This window comes from Eulemur rufifrons, chromosome 3 (assembly GCF_041146395.1).
Source record: "Eulemur rufifrons isolate Redbay chromosome 3, OSU_ERuf_1, whole genome shotgun sequence".
NCBI classification, from domain to species: domain Eukaryota; kingdom Metazoa; phylum Chordata; class Mammalia; order Primates; family Lemuridae; genus Eulemur; species Eulemur rufifrons.
The window spans coordinates 32,964,667-32,983,561 of record NC_090985.1 but is presented as its reverse complement, the minus strand read 5'-3'; the positions used below and the strand labels follow the sequence as shown (position 1 = coordinate 32,983,561).

The 18,895-nt window shown below is 52.7% G+C and overlaps 1 protein-coding gene across 1 annotated transcript in view; it reads right to left on the bottom strand.

Moving 5' to 3' along the window:
* NDRG1 (N-myc downstream regulated 1) overlaps window positions 1-18,895 on the bottom strand; it is a 54,570-nt gene that overhangs the window by 22,861 nt on the left and 12,814 nt on the right. The window contains exons 3-4 of the mRNA XM_069465397.1: window positions 16,800-16,835; window positions 1,300-1,405 (exon numbers count right to left, since the gene is read on the bottom strand). Coding sequence (XP_069321498.1) covers window positions 1,300-1,405; window positions 16,800-16,835 — 142 coding nt within the window. The remainder of the gene's footprint in view (window positions 1-1,299; window positions 1,406-16,799; window positions 16,836-18,895) is intronic.

The window sequence follows — 18,895 nt, the reverse complement described above, 5'->3', positions numbered from 1 at the left end:
AGACGAGCCTGGGTCCCTGAATTGCCACGTGGAATGTGTCCCACTGAACACCCACTGAACTGTTACAGGAGTGAGAAGTAAACATACATTGTGTTAAGCCACAGAGGGCTTGGGGTCTTTTGTTATAGCAGTTAGCCTACTGGAACCTACGATGAGCTTTCCAAATGGGGGAGTAACACCGCCATATGCAATCCCATTTCCTTGTCAGAGTCAATGACATGAGATGATCCATATCCAAATACCTAGCACGGGACCTGATGCACAATGGATACAAGGGAAATAGGAGAAGAAGCAAGATAAAAGAAAAGTGAGAATGAAGGGGAAAGATAGTTTTCAGTGACTCAAATCATGCCCAGCCTCAAGGTATTAATAAGCTTTATGGACAAAAAGGAAAATCAGGCTGTCCATCAGTCAAAAATCAAGCAGGCATCCAGCTCACAATACTCAAGTTCATAAAGATTTCTGCCCCAGGAAGGCCTGTAAGTGCCGTCTGAATCATCATAAAGAGAGTCACCTGTATTCCAAGTCATTTTAACATTAAGTAGATCCCTTTCCATTCCCATCTATGAAAAATTGGAAACCTACGTATGGAAACCCTTCCTGGTCCTCTTAAGAATTCACTGTCTAAACATTCATAGCAGCGTTACTCATAATAGCCGAAAAGTGGAAACCACCCAAATGTCCACTGACTAAAGAATGAATAAACAAAATCCAGGCCATCCATACAATGGAACATTATTCCGCAATAATGGAATGAAATACTGATTCATGCTACAACATGGATAAACCTTGAAAACATTATGAAAGACACCAGTCACAAAAAATTTACATATTATTCTGTTTCTATAAAATTCCAGATTGGGCAAATTCATAGAGAAGGAAAGCAGATGAGGGGTTGGTCTTCTACAGAGGGGTGTGGGGAAGATTGGGGGCTGTAGATAAAGGTAAGGATTTCTTTATGGAGTGATGAAAATGTTCTAAAATTGACTGTGTTGACAATTATACATTCTGTGAAAATACTAAAAACTGTCTGTACATGTTAAAAGTCTCTATCACAGACAGAGAGATAGTAGAGAGCTCCCTGTGTTCCCAGCACCTCTGGGCACACGGACAACTCCGTGCCCACACGCAGTGCATTTCTGGCTCTTCCAGGCTGCGTCAAGAATTCTTCCCAGAACAGCTCCAGGAAGTCCCAGAAAAAGAGAAACAGCTCCCAGCCACCAGCCTTTCCTGACTGCCTTTTTCCTCTACTGTCTTGGGAATCAGCTGAGCAGGGAACCATAGCGCCTCAGAACTTACGGTTCATGCCGATGTCGTGGTACGTGAGGATGACGGGCCGGTTTCCCTTGGGGGTCCCACACAGAGTGACATGAATGGAGCCGTGTAAAGTCTCGATGTCCTGTTCCTGAGGAAAGAGAGCAGACAAAGGGCCTGTCATGTGGGGTTCACAGAGCCCATGTGGCTGTATTTACCGACTACAGACACCCAGCATTTTTCCAGTGGTGTTTTAAGGGAATTCATTTCCCACGTGGCCACCAGAGCCTTGGGTTCTGGGCAGCAGAGCTCTCTGTCCAGAAGGAGGGTGGGAAAGGGAAGCAGAGCTCCACTAGGAGGCAGAGGACAGAGGCCCAGTTCAGAGGGTGCCATTAACCGCATGGCACTCCAGGGAGCCCAGCCCCGGCAGCCTTCCCCGCACAGGACTTTGCCTGCTCTGTCTGGAGAATGGAGGCCGGCAGGCCTGAGCTTTCTGATCACCCACTCCCACTCCTCACCTCTCCCAGGTTACTGTACCTGGGAGGGACATCTGCTGGTCTGGGGCTACCAAGAACTCACTCCTTACTTCTAAGGACAGCCCCCGATTTCCTCTGGGAACCCACCTGTCTCACGGTCAGCCCTAGGAGGTCTGTTGACACTGACCACCACACCATGTTCCACAAGCTGAGGCCAATTCCTGACTTCCACCTCCCAGTTGCAAGGACTAGTTCTGGGAAGGACACATGAGTTGGCTCCTGCCAATGAGAGCCAACCACACTCACTTCTAGCTATTGGGGAACCCGATTGGACTTGACTTAACAAGGCTGTGAGGGTTGGATCTGCAGCAGCCACACTGTTAATAAGAGGCAAGGGCCTGCCTGAAAATATAGCTGGCCCAGAGATGGAAAAGAGAGAAGGGAGGTCTGGGCAACAGGATGTTCTATTACATGGACCTATAATTTCCCAACCCACATAAGCCAAACAATCCTAAATTATACCATAACATCCTCCCTTCTCAGGGTCAGGGGGATCTCCTCCTGGTCAAAGCCAACTCTCCAGGCCATGTCCTGGAGCAGGCTCACTCGGCCAGTCATCCCCACTCCCCTGCACACTAAACCTTCCAAGGCTCCTTCCTGAGAGGTGAAGCCACACTCATCTTTCTCCCTCCTCAGGTAGTCACCCTGCCTTGGTTCCAAGTGCCTCAATGCATTCAGAGACCAATTTTTCACCTGCTACGTTCATCTAAACTTCTCAAGAGGGTGGTCATGAGCCTTTCTCAGTCATCATTCCACTGACCCTTCAACCCACGCCTGCCCTTCGGGGTCACCCAGAAGCTCCCAAGGACCTGAGTGACTTCCATGTCGGAGAGCAGTGACCTCCCCAGTGAAAGGCCCCCACTCTGGGCTCTCCTCCCACCAGGGCTAGCAGGGGAGGCAGAGCCCCCAGCCTGCAGAGGACAGGACACAGAGACTGTCCAGGTGTCAGGGGCGGTGCTGAGCTACGTCCCTCCAGGTCCTTCATCCCTCACGAGAGCCCTGCTAGGGCCGTGGGACCCACTCCGGCTCGAGGAAGTGAAGTCAGTGGCCCAGAGCCACACAGGCAGGAAGCGGCCAAGGCAGATCCCCCAGACAGTCGGCCTCACCGCAGCCCCCACACTTCTCAGTGCTTTGCCCCCCGAGGGAGAGGCTCACACTCGGGCCTCGGGAGGCCACCTCAGGTCAGCGGGCAGCATCTATTTTCTAAAGTGTCAATGAGGCATCGTAGTGGGATATGGAACACTCCAGATGCTGATGAACCTGCTTGCAGTAGTCAGCTGAACTGTGACCCACGTCGGTCACTGCCCCGTGGCCATGTGGCAAGAAAGAGGAAGTTCAGTGTTCACAACCTCACTCGAGAAGAAGAAGAGGGGATGGGAGAGACCACCCACTTAGGAGCCCTGTGGGGGCCAAGTCACCCCCTCCCCAGCCCGTATCTGTGAAATGAGGATAAGCCTAGACCCCACCTACCTCCTGGGGATGCCAGAGACCCACGGGACTCAGCAGGTGGGCTGTGCCCACCAGTCCAGGGCTCTCGGCCTGCGAGTGAACCCCTGGAGGTGGTGTCTACACAGCCTAGGGATCAGATCCTAACTCTGCTACTTCTTACCTCAGAAACTTAAGCCAGTTCCATTTTATCTAACAAGCATTTATTAGGCACCTATTATACACCAGGTGTCCTTAGTCCCTGGAGGGATGAGGAGATAAGAACTCACTAGCTGGTGGGAAGTGGATTCAAACCCCCAGGGTTGGGAGCCGGACCAGGAGACACTCCAGGTGCCACGAGACCAGAGATTCCCAACCTGAGGAACCGGCTCACAAACAAAGAAAAAGTACAGCCCAGTTCCCTGGCTCTACCAGCAGAGCCTGAAAGCTCAGTGTTGTGTTTTTACCGAGCATTTGTGCCTTCCCCATCCCAGACAGATACGGGGGTTCCCGGCTGTCACTCTGAGATCCCTGAAGCCAGCAAAACCCAGACCACCAACATACCTCTGTGGAAACCTCTTGAGGATTGGGGGGGGGGTGTTTGCAAAGTGACAGTGGCGGCATAATTGGGCACAGCACGGGCTCTCTAGCAGTGCCCAGGCCTGCCCAGCAAGGGGTCCTTCTGGGCCACCTCCTGACCACCCCAACGAGATCAGTCCCCGAACGCAGAGCTCACCCCACCTCCCTGCCCCCTCTCTTCCCCTCAAGGCCCAACTCGTCTTTCCTGCCCATAAAAAGGCTGGAAAAATCCATAGAGGACAGAGCAATGCCCCGGTGGGGGCCAGGATCATCTGCTGGGCCCGCCTGGCCCTGGAGCCACTGTGGGGACAATGGCCCATTGTGGGGGCACATTCTTCATTGTCTCCCAGCTGACCCACATGGCTCCCTCTAAAAATAGGCCAGGACAGGCAGTGTCCCCACTGCCTGTGGACGTCAGGGCTCAAACGCAAGCCCCACCCTTCCCAAGCCCTCTGAGACTCCAGGTCTCACCTCTGAGACGGGAAAGAGCTTCCTCCACCTGCTCCTTAGGAGGAGACGAGCCACCGAGTAGAGGCTGGAGCACAGCACCAAACACTGCATGCAGCGGAGGGTTTTAAAGTGGTGGCAGCCACGGGACACCCAGCCCCGGCTGGCACCAAGAATGTCTCCAGCAACTCCCAAGGGTGGGAAGGGGTAAGAGGTGTTGACTTATCTCTTTGGAAGCCTTAAGATTACACAGATGTGGAACCAGAGCTACATTTGAGGGTCCAACCCCTTGATTCAGGAAGAAGAGGCTACCTGGCTGTTGTTTACTATGGTGCTCAGCATCTGCTGGATGAAAGATCTGATAAGATCTGAGCCTGGCCCAATAAAGGCAAGCATTAGCCCCTAGGAAGGAACATTGTCTACTCGGTCCTCCCCGGGGCCTAGTAAGAGCCTCACAGAGCACCAATGCTTCACCCCTGCGAGGGCCACACAAGCGCAATTACCGTGGCCCTGCCTCAGCGCTGCCCTGACCCTCAGCCCGGGCAGGTCTCGGGGAAGAGGCATTTGACATTGGCAGCCCCAGCAGGAAGGTGAAGACCAGCCTCAGAAAGTGGCAGTGATGTGGTGAGGGGCACGCAGGTGCGGGGCTGCCTGCTAGTCGTAGGTGAGCACAGGTGAGGGAGATTTGCTGAGCTAAGCGCTCACCAAGAAGAGTTAGGCAGGGAAGACTATCAATCCCCTTTCACAGGTGAAGAAACTGAGGTGACTTCCCCCAGGTCACAGCTTGTAGTGGTAGAACCAGGATCAGAGCCCTCATCTTCTGGGGCCTGTGCCCTTACACCAACGGTCCATGGGACCCCTTGGCCCTCCTCTCAGTTCCGGGGCCGCCAGCCCGTACAGGAAGGAGAAGCAAAAGCAAGTGCCATGATCTTCCCCCCCTGCCCAAGTCCCGTCCCCTAAGTCTCTCCCTCTCTCTCTCTCTCTCTCTCTCTCTCACACACACACACACACACACACACACGCATGCGCCTCTAAGCCAGCTCTGGTTTTTTTCTCCATTGGGCAAAACCGAGAAGACTGTGTCTGAGATTGAATGGGAGAATTAAAACACAAACACATGCCTTTGTCCTCTTCAGTCCCAAAAGAACATTCTGTCTTTCTGTCCCCGTGAGGATGAATCACCCAGTGTTCTGGAGACAGGAGCCCGTCCCGCGTCCCCCACGTTTTCCCAACGAGAAGGTGCAAGGAACCCAGAACGTCAGAGCCGCATGTGCACTGTCCTTGCCTGAGGGAGGAAAGTCCCCCGTCTCAGGGCTCATCAGGGGCGCCCGCTCTGGCTGTCACGGTGGCCGGGAACACACACACGCCCCTCCGCCACGAAGAACCCAGGCTCAGCTCTCCCACAGCCAGAACCAGACCACAGGGGACCTTGCTCTCGGGGGTCTGACCCAGCCAGGGGGCTGCGGGAGAGAAATATCCAGGCTGCACAGATCTTTCCCTCTGGATGAGTCCAGAAAGCCACTTTCTTAAGGTTCAGAGGTGACAGCAGCGATGGGTACAGTAATAATCGTATCAGCCACTGCCTCTTCCTCCAGGCCTGCCCTGATCACATGTGTTTTCTTGTCAAGTCCTCACAACAACCCGACTGGGTAACAACATCCACACTGTACAGATGAGAAAACTGAGGCTGAGAGAGGTGAAGTACTTTGCCCAAGATCACAGAGCTGGGACGGTGCAGCAGGGTGTGAACCAACCTTGGGTTTGGACAGTCCGAGCCCAAAGCCTGTTCTCTCCAACGTCCCCGTTTTACACTGTGTGCCGGGAGGAGCAGTTGAGGAAACCTTTCTAGGCAACGTGCACTGAGACTCCCTATGGCGCATGCAGTAAATCAGGTTCCCACACTTATTTGACTACGGATGACTTTTTATCTCCCAGCAGCTCCGAGGTCTAGCAACCCATGCAGCACATCCTGGACTACACTAACATACAGAACAGAGAAATAATATCTGCTCCTCCCACTCTCCTAAAATGTGCATCTGCCCTCAAACTGCAGGCATGTGCGTCTTTGTGTGCCAGACTTGGAAGGGCCTCAACACGAACCTCACCTTCTTGGAGAGGCCCTCTCTGCCACCATACACGACACACGGTCCCATGTTCCCTTCTTTAAGGCAGCACCGACCACAGTTCCAAATATCTGTGTAGCAGCTGCCTCCCCAACCAGACTGCCAACTCCCAGAGCGAAAAGCTGGCTCTGCTGCAGACAGGCTCTGGCCCAGAGGGTGCACCGAGAGATTTGCACAGTCTACACTGCCTGTAAGCTGGCAAGTGGAGAAACAGCACCTATCACTAAGTATTCCTTAAAGATTTCATCTCTTTAGCTGCCAATCCTGGCTTGAGAGCTTTGTAAACTATGGCAGACTCTGTTGGTTGGCACCCCAAGCATCTGTTGTTCACTACTCTTTTATGATAGAATCCCAATTTTGTACAAGCAGCCATGTGCTTCATAAAATTCTCCCCTGCCCTGTCTCCCTGCAGCCAAGGATGGTCGGGGACTCAGCTCTGACCACTGAGATGCCCACAGAACTTCCCGGGGCTTCGAGGAGAGTTTTTTTAAAGGGTTAAACTTGGCCTTTTGATTTTTTCCTTTCACCCTCCTACCTGCTTCCTACCTGGAACACAGATGAGATGCTTGGGGGTTCCTCGGCCAAACCCGAGGACAAAAGCTACGTGCTCAGGATGACAGCAGGAAGCAGAAGGACAAACTCCAGCCGGGCTGGGTGACATTCATGGCCTGCTGTATGAGGCCTTCTAGGTCAGCGAGAAGAGCAAACATTTCCTTGTTTAGGGCACTGTTTGTTGCATGCTATTAACTTAACTGTATACCCACCATGAGCCCCTGGCCAAGTTATAGGCCTTCTCTGAGCATCCCTGCCATCCGTTGTAAGCTGAGGTCAGCAAGTGGACAAGCCCACCCGCTCCACGGAGCCACTCCCAAGACTAAAACTGTGCGACCGACCTGGGTGTGGTTTGCAAACTGCGGCGTTCCCACCATGTCGGTGGCTATGCACTACTGTCCCAGAGATGTCCGTGTGAGGCCGCCCGGGCCAGCCTCGCTGGCTTAAGTCCAGGGGCTCTGAGACCAGCTGCGGCTGCTCCTGCCATAATCCCCTCCTGCCCAGCAGGCCTGGGCAGATACTGACCTAAGAGGATGACCGCTTACCCAGGCTCTAAGTCAGTGGCGGGGAGGGGGAGCCTCTCCCACGACAGAACAGGGAGGGCCCCTGCGGGACAGCGGGCCAGGAAAGCTGATTTGGGCTCATCAGACCCAGCATTACGTCAAGGCCTATGGCGGCAAGAAAGGGAAACTGTGAGGACAGAGACTCAAGAGAAAATGCTGGGGGCTTGCCCCACGGCTATCGTTTCATGAAATGACGCGCCCCTCCCCCACATCGCCCCGGTTCATCTCCTGTGCCCACAGCGGAGGGGCAGGCACGGCCCTGGCCTTCATCCCATGATCCATCCCGCTAAGTACGCAGCATGTAAGGAACGCGGGATGACACGGCAGAGGTGCGTGTGGGGACGACACACACCAGTACCTGCATATAGGGACAGCCACCCATTCACCGGGCAAATCCTACGAAGCCAGGCCTGGCCCCTGTACTGTCACGGCAGCCGTTTAACAGCCTCTGGGGCTGACGTGCAGGGGCCCACGGCACACACCTGTGGATGACAGTGTTAAGATCCAAGCTCGGTCCTTGGGCTTCCACCCAGCCCCACACAATGGAAGGTAAGAGTTCAGAGAGGTCAAGGTGGACCTGCGGCTACTCCCTTCATTCTTCAGTGTCTTTAATATTGTCACCAACCACATCAAGAAAATGAAAAGAAATTACGGAGTCAAGAAACAGGTTGCCGTGGGCAGAGGGGTGTCAGCCTGGGACACGGCATGAAAGTGCAGCCCGCACTGAAGACCTCAGTTCTTCCAGGAAATAGGAGTTAGGAGGAATGTCTTTCTTGGATCAGGGAAAAGAGAAAGAGTGAACCAGCCGCCATCCTGGAAGCAGGGGAGGGCGGCAGAGGCCGGTGTGCCGGGCCCAGTGCCGTGTGCGTTCCGTGTTCGAGACATGCTCCGAGACACTGACGCTACCCCGTTTCACAGATGAGAAATCTAAGCCCCAGACAGGTCAAGCGAGCGGCCAAGGAAGGCCACGTGGCTAGCAAGTGACAGGGCGGATCTGGACCTGCTTCTGTTCACCGCACCCTTTCGGGGACACTGGGCAGTGCCTGTGCCATCCTGAGGGGCCATCCTGAGGGAGCCTGGCAGGACAGACCTCAGAGGCCGGGGCCGAGCCCCACCGTGGGTGTTGGGTGGGCGAGGCGTCCTCTCCCCTCCTCTGCAGGGTGCTCCCAGGAAACCTACGAGGAGGGCAGGGGAGGCACCCCGGTTTTATTTTCCAAAGCCTCATTTTGCGCTGATCCAGATGAGTGTTCCTGCCATCTGTCACTCGGAGTTTGCTCTAAGTCCCAGTGGCTTTGCTAGGACATAGGGCTGGGGGTGGGGGAGGACGGGAAATGGTGGTTTGAGGATTTCCAGGCTTGTCTGAGTTCTGCCCACCTTCAGTCTGGGGGCAGGAAAACAAAAAGCAATTGTGTGGAGAGAAATCAGTAAAAGGTCACCGTTTCCATTTTCTCTGTGAGCTGGTCTGCTTCCAAGAGAAAGGGAAACAAATCAGCCCCCCGACAGGAGCCGCACATCGCCCAGTCCCGCTCAGCTCCCAGACCCAGCCGCCACCCCCTCACCCGGAGGCCCTGTGGGTGACATCAACTCATTTCCCAGAGAGCCGGAGAACACACACGCACACAGATTCCCATGGAAACCAAATCGAATCCAACCATCTGAATCACTGAAGATCCAGGTGGAAGGGATTAGAAACAGCAAATCCGACGGGAAAGGCTATCGGGGGCCACCGAGAGCTCCCCCCGCCCCGAGGGAGGGATTGCAGGTGGTGTATGTGACTCCACTGCCCCTTCCCCGAAACTAGGCAAATGGACTTTGGCTCCAGACGTGGGAACAGAGCCTCTGCCGTCTCTCTCATCATGTTGTGACACTGGACAGACCCCTTAGCCTTCTCTGGGCCTCGTCTCTTCCACTGTATAAAATAAGGCGTCAATGACACCTCCCTGACACAGCTGTGAGGGTTCCATGGGGAGACTCAGGAGAGAGCTCGGCAGTTTCTGGTGTGCAGGTAGTGCTCAGGGGACCAGCCATTACGACTTCCATGATTACTGCATGTTTAGGAATCAGATACATCTAAATTTGGGACTGTTTTGATAGAATCCTTTGGGTCTCTCATCTGCAAAAGAGGGCAGCCCCCCTCCCCACCTTGGCAGTGAGTGGGCATGCAACTATGCATTCCCTTCCTTGCCTCTCCTCCCCCACCTCCTGAAGGTGGCCTTCAACAAAGCCTCCCCATCGGGAGCAGAAGGGGGAGGGCTGGATCATCTAAAAGGCATCTGCCAGCTCTGATCTTCTTGGACTCTTGAATTCTAGCCAAAGAAAATAAGCCAGAACCCAAAATACTCCCACCCTCCCCACTCATCAAATTTGCAAAAACACAACTGCCTAGAACCTGATGCCAGAGTCTCCTCAGCAGAGCCAGATCAAACCGCATCCTTCCTGCAGCCGCCGCACCTCAGGCCAGCAGCCGGCCAGCCCATGTTCTGAGGGCTCCAGAATCTCTCCGGGAAGAGGAGCCATGTAGGGTCCCGAGAGCAGCTGGCAGAACATCACGTGTAAACCACCGATCTACCTGGCCCGGAGCATCACCCAGGCCAAGACAAACAGACCACCTGAAGGTGATGTCAGCCAGGGAGAGATAAGGCCCAATGCCATCTGCTCTGGCAGCCGAGCTGTCTCCTAAGACAGGCCACCTAACAGCTCAGCGGCAGACTCCTCCCTGCCCCCACCCCGGCAATGCTGAGCTCTGGGATCAGTGCGCATGTTTTGATTCATGAAAAATTTTTTTTAAAAAAACTTTAAATTCTTGAGTACATTGGGAAAGGAAGGGGACATTTGCCTATGTTAGTCAAAATGCTGAAGCACCAATTACTTTTCAAGGAATAACACTGGCAGCTTTTAGATACACACAGTAGAACAGCTCAGACTTCTCAGACTCGACTCCCAGAGACCTGGCCAGATGGCTCAGAATCCAACGACACGAAGAGGTAAGAGTGGTTCGCCATGAAGGGCCATTGATTCTCAAGCCCGACAGCAGCCCACCCTCGATGGGTTAAACATCAGCCCAATGAAGCGTTGTTCAGATGATTTGCCTGGCCAGATTTTTTTTTAAAATGGGAATTGCAAAGGTGAAACACAATGTAGGTCTCTCCAGATCGAGGACTGCAGTAGCACCCTGTGGTTGGGAGAACTGGTCTTTCACACACAGCACTGGGCTCGATGTGGCCCACATCACCACTGCTGGCCGTGGGAAAGCCTCGGTTTCCTCACCTGTCAAGGAAGGAGGACAGACTCCTCAAGAGAGCAAGGGAGGCCCTCGGCACCAGCCTGGCTCAGCAGAGGACACTGAGGTCCATGCCAGGCAGGTGACTGTCCCTTTACTGGAGTCCCCACGTGAATCTGAGAACGCAGTGTGCTGGCCAGTCCTCGGGGGGGCACGTTCTGCAACCACCCTCGACCAGCGCTCTGTCATCCTCAGCTACTGGCCCTGTGAACAGTAACCCGTCAGGGCACAGGGTGCGTCGGTTGTCACACTGCATTGCACCTTCTGAAGGAGATCCTCCAGCGACCCGACACCCAAGCTTTTGGAGACTGCTGAAGATCTGAGGGAAACTTTCATCAATATCATGAGTCAACTGAGGTTGGAGCCAAATCCAAATTAACACAGTTTATACAAAGCGCTTTCTGGCAAGAACCTTAACAAAGTGTCATGCAACACTCGGATGCCGCTCAGATATTGCGATTCCTTGCTAAGATAGAGCCCAGAGACCACTCACAGCTTACAGGAATAACGCACCTTTGCCCTTGGAAGGTTCACAATCCAGGCTGAGTGGGGGGCTTTGCACGTGCTATTGCCTCTGCCTAGAATGATCTAGCCCCCCAAATCTTCTACTAGCTGCACGACTGGCTCCACCCCACCTTCAGGTCTCAGTGCAATGTCACTTTCTCAGAAAGCCTTCTCCGACCCCTCAGCCTAAGACACGCCCCAGCCAAGCCCTGTCTCATCACCCAGCTTCGTATCTCCCTTCGCTGTTATCGTCAAAGCACCTACAGAAGCTGGAGTTGTCACAGTCGCTTGTTTATATGTTTGTCTCTTCCCTCCTAGGGAGTCAGAGGAGTGGTTTAAACACGCACTCTGGAAGCACATGGCTCAAGTTCTGACCCCAGCTCTATTCCTTCCCTGCCCTGTGACCTCAGGCAAGTTACTTAACCTCTCTGTGCTTGAGGTTCTCCCTCTGTAAAATGGGGACAGGATTGCTGTGCCCATTAGATGAGCACAATGTTTGATGCACTCAGACGATGCCTGGCGCACGTTCAGCCAGAACTTAAGTTCCTGGAAACAAGGGTCACTGCCTGTCACGCTCACCACTGTATCCTCAGCACCTAAGCCAGGGCCAGGCAAAAAGTGGGCATTTGTTAAAGGCACAAAGGAGTATACAATAGGGAAAAATACTCCAACCTCGCAGGACAACTCTGGGGATTGGCAGAGAGGGCTCGGCCCAGGCCTGGCGCACAGTATTGGTAAACCTTATCCTGACCTCTGCCACCCCCCTTCCACAGGCTTCTCTGTGCGGTCCCACTTGAACGACATCCTAAGGGTGCAACTCCTTCGCCCACCCAACCCTGCACCAGCAGTAGGAGCCAGAACTCCTGTCCTCTGCTGTCAGCTACCTGTGTCCTGGCACGGAAACAGACAGAAGTGCTTTGAGAACTTTCAAGAGACACACAAAAGTGAGGAATTGTCTTGACAGGGGACAGCTAAAACTACGCTTTCTAGGTTTTCCAGAATTGATAACCAAGATTTTAAATATCCACGATAACCATATGATCCAGAAATTCCACTTCTGGGTATATGCTCAAAAGAATTGGAAGCAGGGTCTCAGAGAAACCTTTGTACACCTGTGTGCGCAGCAGCATTATGGACAACAGCCCAGAGATAGAAACAACCCAGGCGTCCATCAGCGAATGAACGGAGAAGCAAAATGTGGTGTAGACCTACAACGGAACATCGTTCAGCCTGAAAAGGGGAGAAAATTATGACAGGTGCTACGACACGGATGCGCCTTGAGGACACTATGCTAAGTGAAGTGAGCCAGTCACAAAAAGACAAACGCTGTGCGATTCTGCTTATATGAGGCACTTAGAGCAGTCAGATTCGCAGAGACACAAAGTAGAACGGTGGCTGCCAGGGGCTGGAAGGAGAAGAGCAATGAGCAGCTGTAGTTTAATGGGACGGAGTTTCAGTTTTGCAAGATGGAAAGAGTTCTAGAGAAGGATGTGGTGATGGCTGCACGGCAGTGTGAATGTACTTAATACCACCGAACTGTGCACTTGGAAATGATTACAACGGCATATTTTATGTTATGTGTTATGCATTGTTTATCAAGATAAAAAACACTGGGGGGAAACCCCCACAACAGTTAGTAGGTGAAGTGTGTTATATCTGGCCCAGCACTGACGTGGGAAGCACGTCATTGTCCCGGGTCATCACCCTCTCCATGCTGCACTTAACAAGACCGCAGCACTTTCGTCATTCCACAGATGAGGAAACTGAGGCTGAAGGGAGGTGAAGCAACTTGTCTGGAAAGGGCACACCTGGGGCTTGCAGCCCACTCTTTCTGGCCCTGGAATGCACCCTGAGGAGGGTGGACAGTCCCAGCCCTGCCCAGGAAGACACAACCACGGCTCCAAGAAGCCACTCTCCCAGGGGAGGCTGCAGCAAGCTGATGTTTCAGCCACAGAGAGGGTAGGTTACAGTGGCTTCTGTCTGCGGGGGGAGGCTGGTGTGACCCAGCCCAGTGCTGAGCAATCAGACGGCCCCTGGGGCTGCCAGTTTGCAGCTATGCTCAGCCCAGAGAATCAGTCAATAATTGGGGCCACGGGGCCATGGCTGCTGCACCTGTTATGGCTCTGACTGCCCTGGGTCCCACGTCTCCCCGTGTTCTCGAGGGTGAAAAACAACTGGAAGGAAGGCCACTGTCACAGTTCTAAACTGTCCCACCAGGCAACCCTCAATGAATGACCTTCCTGCTCTGTCCCTCAGTTTTGCCAGCTGTAAAATGAAGGGCTGAACTAGATAAACCTCAAGACGATCCATTCACCTCCCACTTTCCCAGAGCACCTCCCCACGCCCAGGGTCTACCAGACAGAGAGGGACAGGATCCTGCTCCGGCCCGGGGAAGGGAAGAGCGGAGAGCTCGGCACACGAACAGCACAGTAAATACGTGTGCTTCCCTCCTGGTCAGGCGGACCTGGGGGTGAGTTCCCCCCAACTCTGGCCTCAGTTTCCCCACCTCAATAAGGATAAGAGTGCCTCTTATGCTGTGGTTGAGGTGCTACATGAGACACTGGCTGGCAAGCTCTTAGCACAGTGCCTGGCACGTAGGACGCGCTTGCTAACATCGTTAACACCTGCACAGACAGGAAGCTCTCAGGGCTGGGAGAGGGAAAACCCAGGGTCTGGCCCCACCTCCCCCGGCCACTGCTGGGTAACCTCAGGGAGTCACTTCCCAATGCTGACTCTCTTCCTCTTAAAAAAGCACAAGAAAGTAGAACTGGAGGCCGCAGGAGGCACTCCTTAAAGACCAAGATCTGTGTCCCATGTGCTGGACACAGTCAATAAAATGACAGTTTCGGGTCCTTCCACCCTAGGATGGCCCAGCAGGTGCACAGAGTTGATGCACTGAGTCACCATGGGCCAAACAAGCCAGACACAGCTGGACAGTGGTGGGCAGGGCCGGGGTGACCAGCTGTCCTCTCTGAGCCTGGGCTACCCTAGCCCCTTCCCAGCACATCCTTGGGGCCCAAGGAGCCGCCCCACCCACTTCTGCGCCTGTGCACTAGGGTGGGCTGAGCCTGCCAGTGAGCGCGGCTTCCGGCTCTAATGGGGCTGTGGGCTCAGCCAGACCACCCTGCCCAATGTGTAGGGGCCGGCTCTCCTGGCACTCCCACCCCGAGGCCCAGGGCAGAAGGTGTGCCTAGAAGCGTGTTGTTGGTCTGATCACATTTCCTCTCGCCCCCGGGGAATGTGGAAGTTCTCCGAGTTCAAGGACCACTTCCATGCCACCCCCAATCCTGTGCCCTGCATTCTTGCAGACCTGGCCTTTGCTTTTGAGCTGTGGGCACTGCTGTGAGTTCCACTGGTGTCTGAGTTATCACTGCGGAGGGGAGAGGAGGGTGCCTACAAGCCAGGAGAGGGAGTTGGGAGAAGGAGACCTCAATCAGTGGCCCTGGGTGTGTGCCCTTTCTCCCGTCTCACTGGCTTTGTGACCCCAAGGCTGTGTTCACCTGTAAAAAGATGATACTAGAACCCCTCTAACCTACCCATGGCTTTTGTGAATATTAAACGACTGCATTTAATTAACTACATTACATTAAACACAGCATGCTAATAACGGTGCCGCAGAACACAGTAAGTGCTTAAAAGTATTAAACTATTATTATTATATTACTTTCATGAAAGGAGCATAAGCTAGGCTCAGAAAAGTTAGTAACTTGCTCAAAGGCATGCAGCTTGGAAAGGTCAGCTAGAATTCAATCTGCACCAGGCTGACTCTTAAAAATAAAAAAATAAAATAAAAAAAGATTGTTTTTCTAGTGTCTTAGCAGTGACCTGACCTTAGGCAAGTTTCATTGTCTGCAAGGCTGAATTTCTTCATTCATAAAATGGGGAGAAGCCAGCCCCAGTCCAAATTCATTGACCACAGACACACCGAGAGGTTGGAATAGTCGTGACACTATAAACACAGGGCTGATGAGTCAGGGAGCCACTCCTGGGTGCAGGGAGGGCCTGCGTCCCCCAGCTCTGATGCTTGTAATCATGAACCCCTAGGATAGAAACTGTCTATCCCAGCCCCAGGTGTCCCTGCAGACTGCCCCAGGCGTCCCCTGACATCAGGGAGCATTTAGCACCTCATGATGTCTAAAGCAAGTGACTGGCACACAATGCCTGGCTGCTGGCTCGCTGCTCAGGCTCCTGCTCTTGGTCCACACGGACCTTGCTAGGAGACTGTAAAAGCACATTTTTCTAGTCAAATCCCACAGGGCACCACGCCAGCCACGGGCCAGACATGCCTAACCACTCTGAGGCTCAGTTTCCTCTGCTTTAGGAATAGAGACAATGATCTCTAATTTATATGGCTTACAGGGTTAAGTGGAGTGTCCCCTGCAGTGGAAAGTGTCACGCATCTGTCTGGGTGTCCAGAGCCTGAGGCACCAAGGTGGCTTAGTAAGTATGTTCTCAACAAGTCAATTACACAGCGGGGATGTGTTGTCCCCAGGAGACAAATGGCCAGACAGAAACCAACACCTTGGATACACCCCAACGGTTCCACAGCACTCTTGAGGTCAGGGTGACCTCTGGGTACACGTGACACAGCCATAATGACGTTTAAATGCACTAAGGCCCACATGCCTTGGGTGTGGCATTCAGAGCCTCCACGATCCAGAGTTAACCAAGGCTTCTAACCTCTCTCCCACTGTTCCCAGCCTTCCAAAGTCAGTGTGAGATTCCTGCCTCTGGATGGCTGGGGAGCATTCACTGAAACAGGAGATTCAGGGGGAGGAGTGAAGCTTTGGTGGGAGGAGGAGGAAGGATCAGTGGGGTCAGACACACAGCTGGAAACAGCCTAAAGGCGGGGACACCTGTGCAGGCGCAGGTAGCAGTGGAGCCTTTGGCTGGTCCATAGTGCCCCTCTGCTCCTTCAGGCTTCCTGCCCTGCCACCTTAGGGCCAGCACAGCGTGGAACCCACCCAGAGTTGGGAATGGTGAGTCCAGGACTTGGAGTTCCTGAAGTTCTGACCCAGCCCTTGGCTGAGAGAGCCCAGCCCGCTCTCCTGAGAGCTTGTTCTTGGACACAGATGAGCTGCACCACCTCCCCCCCAGCCCCCTCCCAGCGCTCCTGCCTAAGCGGGGCTGGACAGGCTTCGGGCCTGGGCTGGTAAACCACAGAGAAGGCCGGTCCCACTTTCCAAGCAGAAGCAAGAACATCGAGCCTTTGCTTCTGTTCCTGCCCCTCACGGGGCCCCAAGCCCGTGCAGCATCTCTCCACGTCCCCCCCAACAGGCCCACAGTTCTGGCCAACTCTTAGGGCCAAAGAGGGCTGTGTCCCTGTCCTGCTTTCATGGGAAGTGACTGACTCCTGCTTCTCTGGCCAGCACTCGGACCAGCGGTCGAGGGTGGAGACCTAGCTGAGACCACTTCCTTCTCTCCCCTTGCCCCCAACGTTTGAACAATTGACTTTCAACCAATGGAAAGAAGGAAGGAAAGAGAGAAGATGGGGGAGGAAAGGGGGAGAGGGAGAGAAGCCACATCCTTTACTTGCCTGAACATCAAACTCTTGTAGGAGGCCGGTGATGGTCTGTGGAGAGACAAGAGAGATGGTCAGTTTTTTGAGTTTCCTAAGTTAGGGAAATAATGTTGGCACTCATGGGCCTCTCTACACCCTGAACCTCTATCTTCTCTCCCTCCTCTGTGGGGGCTCCCTAATTCATTATAAAGAGAGACTTTTCATCTCAAAGAATAGCAGTCCAATTTAGAAAAAAAAAAAAGGAGACACATTAGCATTAGCTGGGTTCCTTTTTGAAGATAGTCTTGGTAAATAAAAATCTGAAGGTCTAAGGTGACCACAAGCTTGAGAGATACAGGACTGTAACCAGCTGATCTCTCTGTCTCCGCTCCAGCCAGTGCTATACTTTTAAACTCAACCTGACCATGCCATGGTCCTCCTTACATTTTTTCCACAGCTGCCATCATGTGGATTCTGGATTAAAATCCAGTGTCTTGTGAGTGGAAAAGAAGAGTCAAGACCTTTAAGCATTTTCCTCAACCTAAAAAATCTGAATTTAAGCCTAAATTGCATCTTTTGTCAGAGCTGCCCGTGGCAGGACAGGTTCAGTAAGACAGGGAAGGGGTCCTTGTCCCCTGTGGAGCCGGAGGAACAGGAGCCTCGGCTGGCCAACATTTCTAAGAGATATTCCTGGTATGTTTTCCTTCAGACCCAGAGATTTCAAACACTCTCTGAAAACGGAGCCCCATCCTACTGCTAGGAAAAAAAGACAGCTCGCAGAGCAAAATGCAAGAGAGATGTGGGAAATAAAATGGAGCCGCCTCGCACAACAGGGGCTGGGAGACAAGATGATCTGCCGTAGGGGTTAGAATAGCTCCACATCCCCTGGGCTGTGAAAAAGGACATCAGAGAGTTTGGGTGAATTAAGGAGGAAGCAAAGGTGGTTGAAACCTACACCCTGTGTGTGTGTGTGTGTGCACGTGAGTGTGTGTTGGTATGAGGGACTGACAAAAGCTGTTTTGTACAACCCCAACCTTCAAAGTGTCAACCAGAGCACATGGCAGTCCAGACTGAGGACAGACATGAGGAAGAACTTCCTGACAGCAAGCCTAACTAAAAACACTTGGCTGAGTCAATCTATGGCATTAGAAGAAATTTATTTCCATCTAACCCTTGAAAGAAAAGGTAAATATCCCTTTAGAGGTGGACCATCATGTAACCCAGAGTGGACAAGCTCTTAGATGTCTGCTCCAGAAATAAAATTTTCTAAGGATACCAGTGGGCTGCCTGAAACAAATAAATAATGCCTTTTAAAATGCATTTACCCTTAGGCCCAGTGACACCACTTCTGAGAACTTTTGCTAGGGATGTACCTGCACAGGTATGAAATGACATACATGCAAGATACAGTGAGGGTACAAACGCCCTGCAGCACCGTTCACAATGGCAAAAGGCTGGGAAAGACACAAGTGTCCACATACCAGGCACTGGGCAAATAAATTTGGTGAAATCCTGTGTAGCTGCAAAGAGAAAAGTAAGCACACTATGGACTGATGCTGGAAAGATCGCCAAGAAATGTTAAGTGAAAAAGCAAAGTGTGACATACTATTTCTATAGGGATTTTATAAAGGGGGGGCTAAGATTATGTTGACATATATTTGTACCACCTACGAGTTTTTGTTTGCTTAATTGTTAAGACTGTGTCACAGACCCATAGTGAAGAGGAAATGGATTTAGAGCCTGCATGATGTGTAGTAAGGGTTGGTAGGGACCAGCACCAGTTTTTGTAAATAAAGTTTTATTAGAACACAGCAATCTCAGTCCACATATTGCCCATGGCTGTTTTCATCCTATAATGGCAAAGTTGAATAGTTACAACAGAGACTGTGTGGCTGGTAAAGTCCAAGACATTTACCATGCGGCCCTTTGCAGAATCCTAGCATAGAGCGATAGATAAGCAAGGGTTCCGCAGCTTCCCCAGGCTTGGTTCCTAATCCTAGTTGTGCCAACAATGTGAATGAACTCGGGCAATTCCTTTCCCATCTGAGACCAGTTTCTCTATCTGCAAAATGGGAATAGAGGTAGCTGCCTCACACATTTGTAATGAAAAGTCTATGAAATTATGAGCCTGA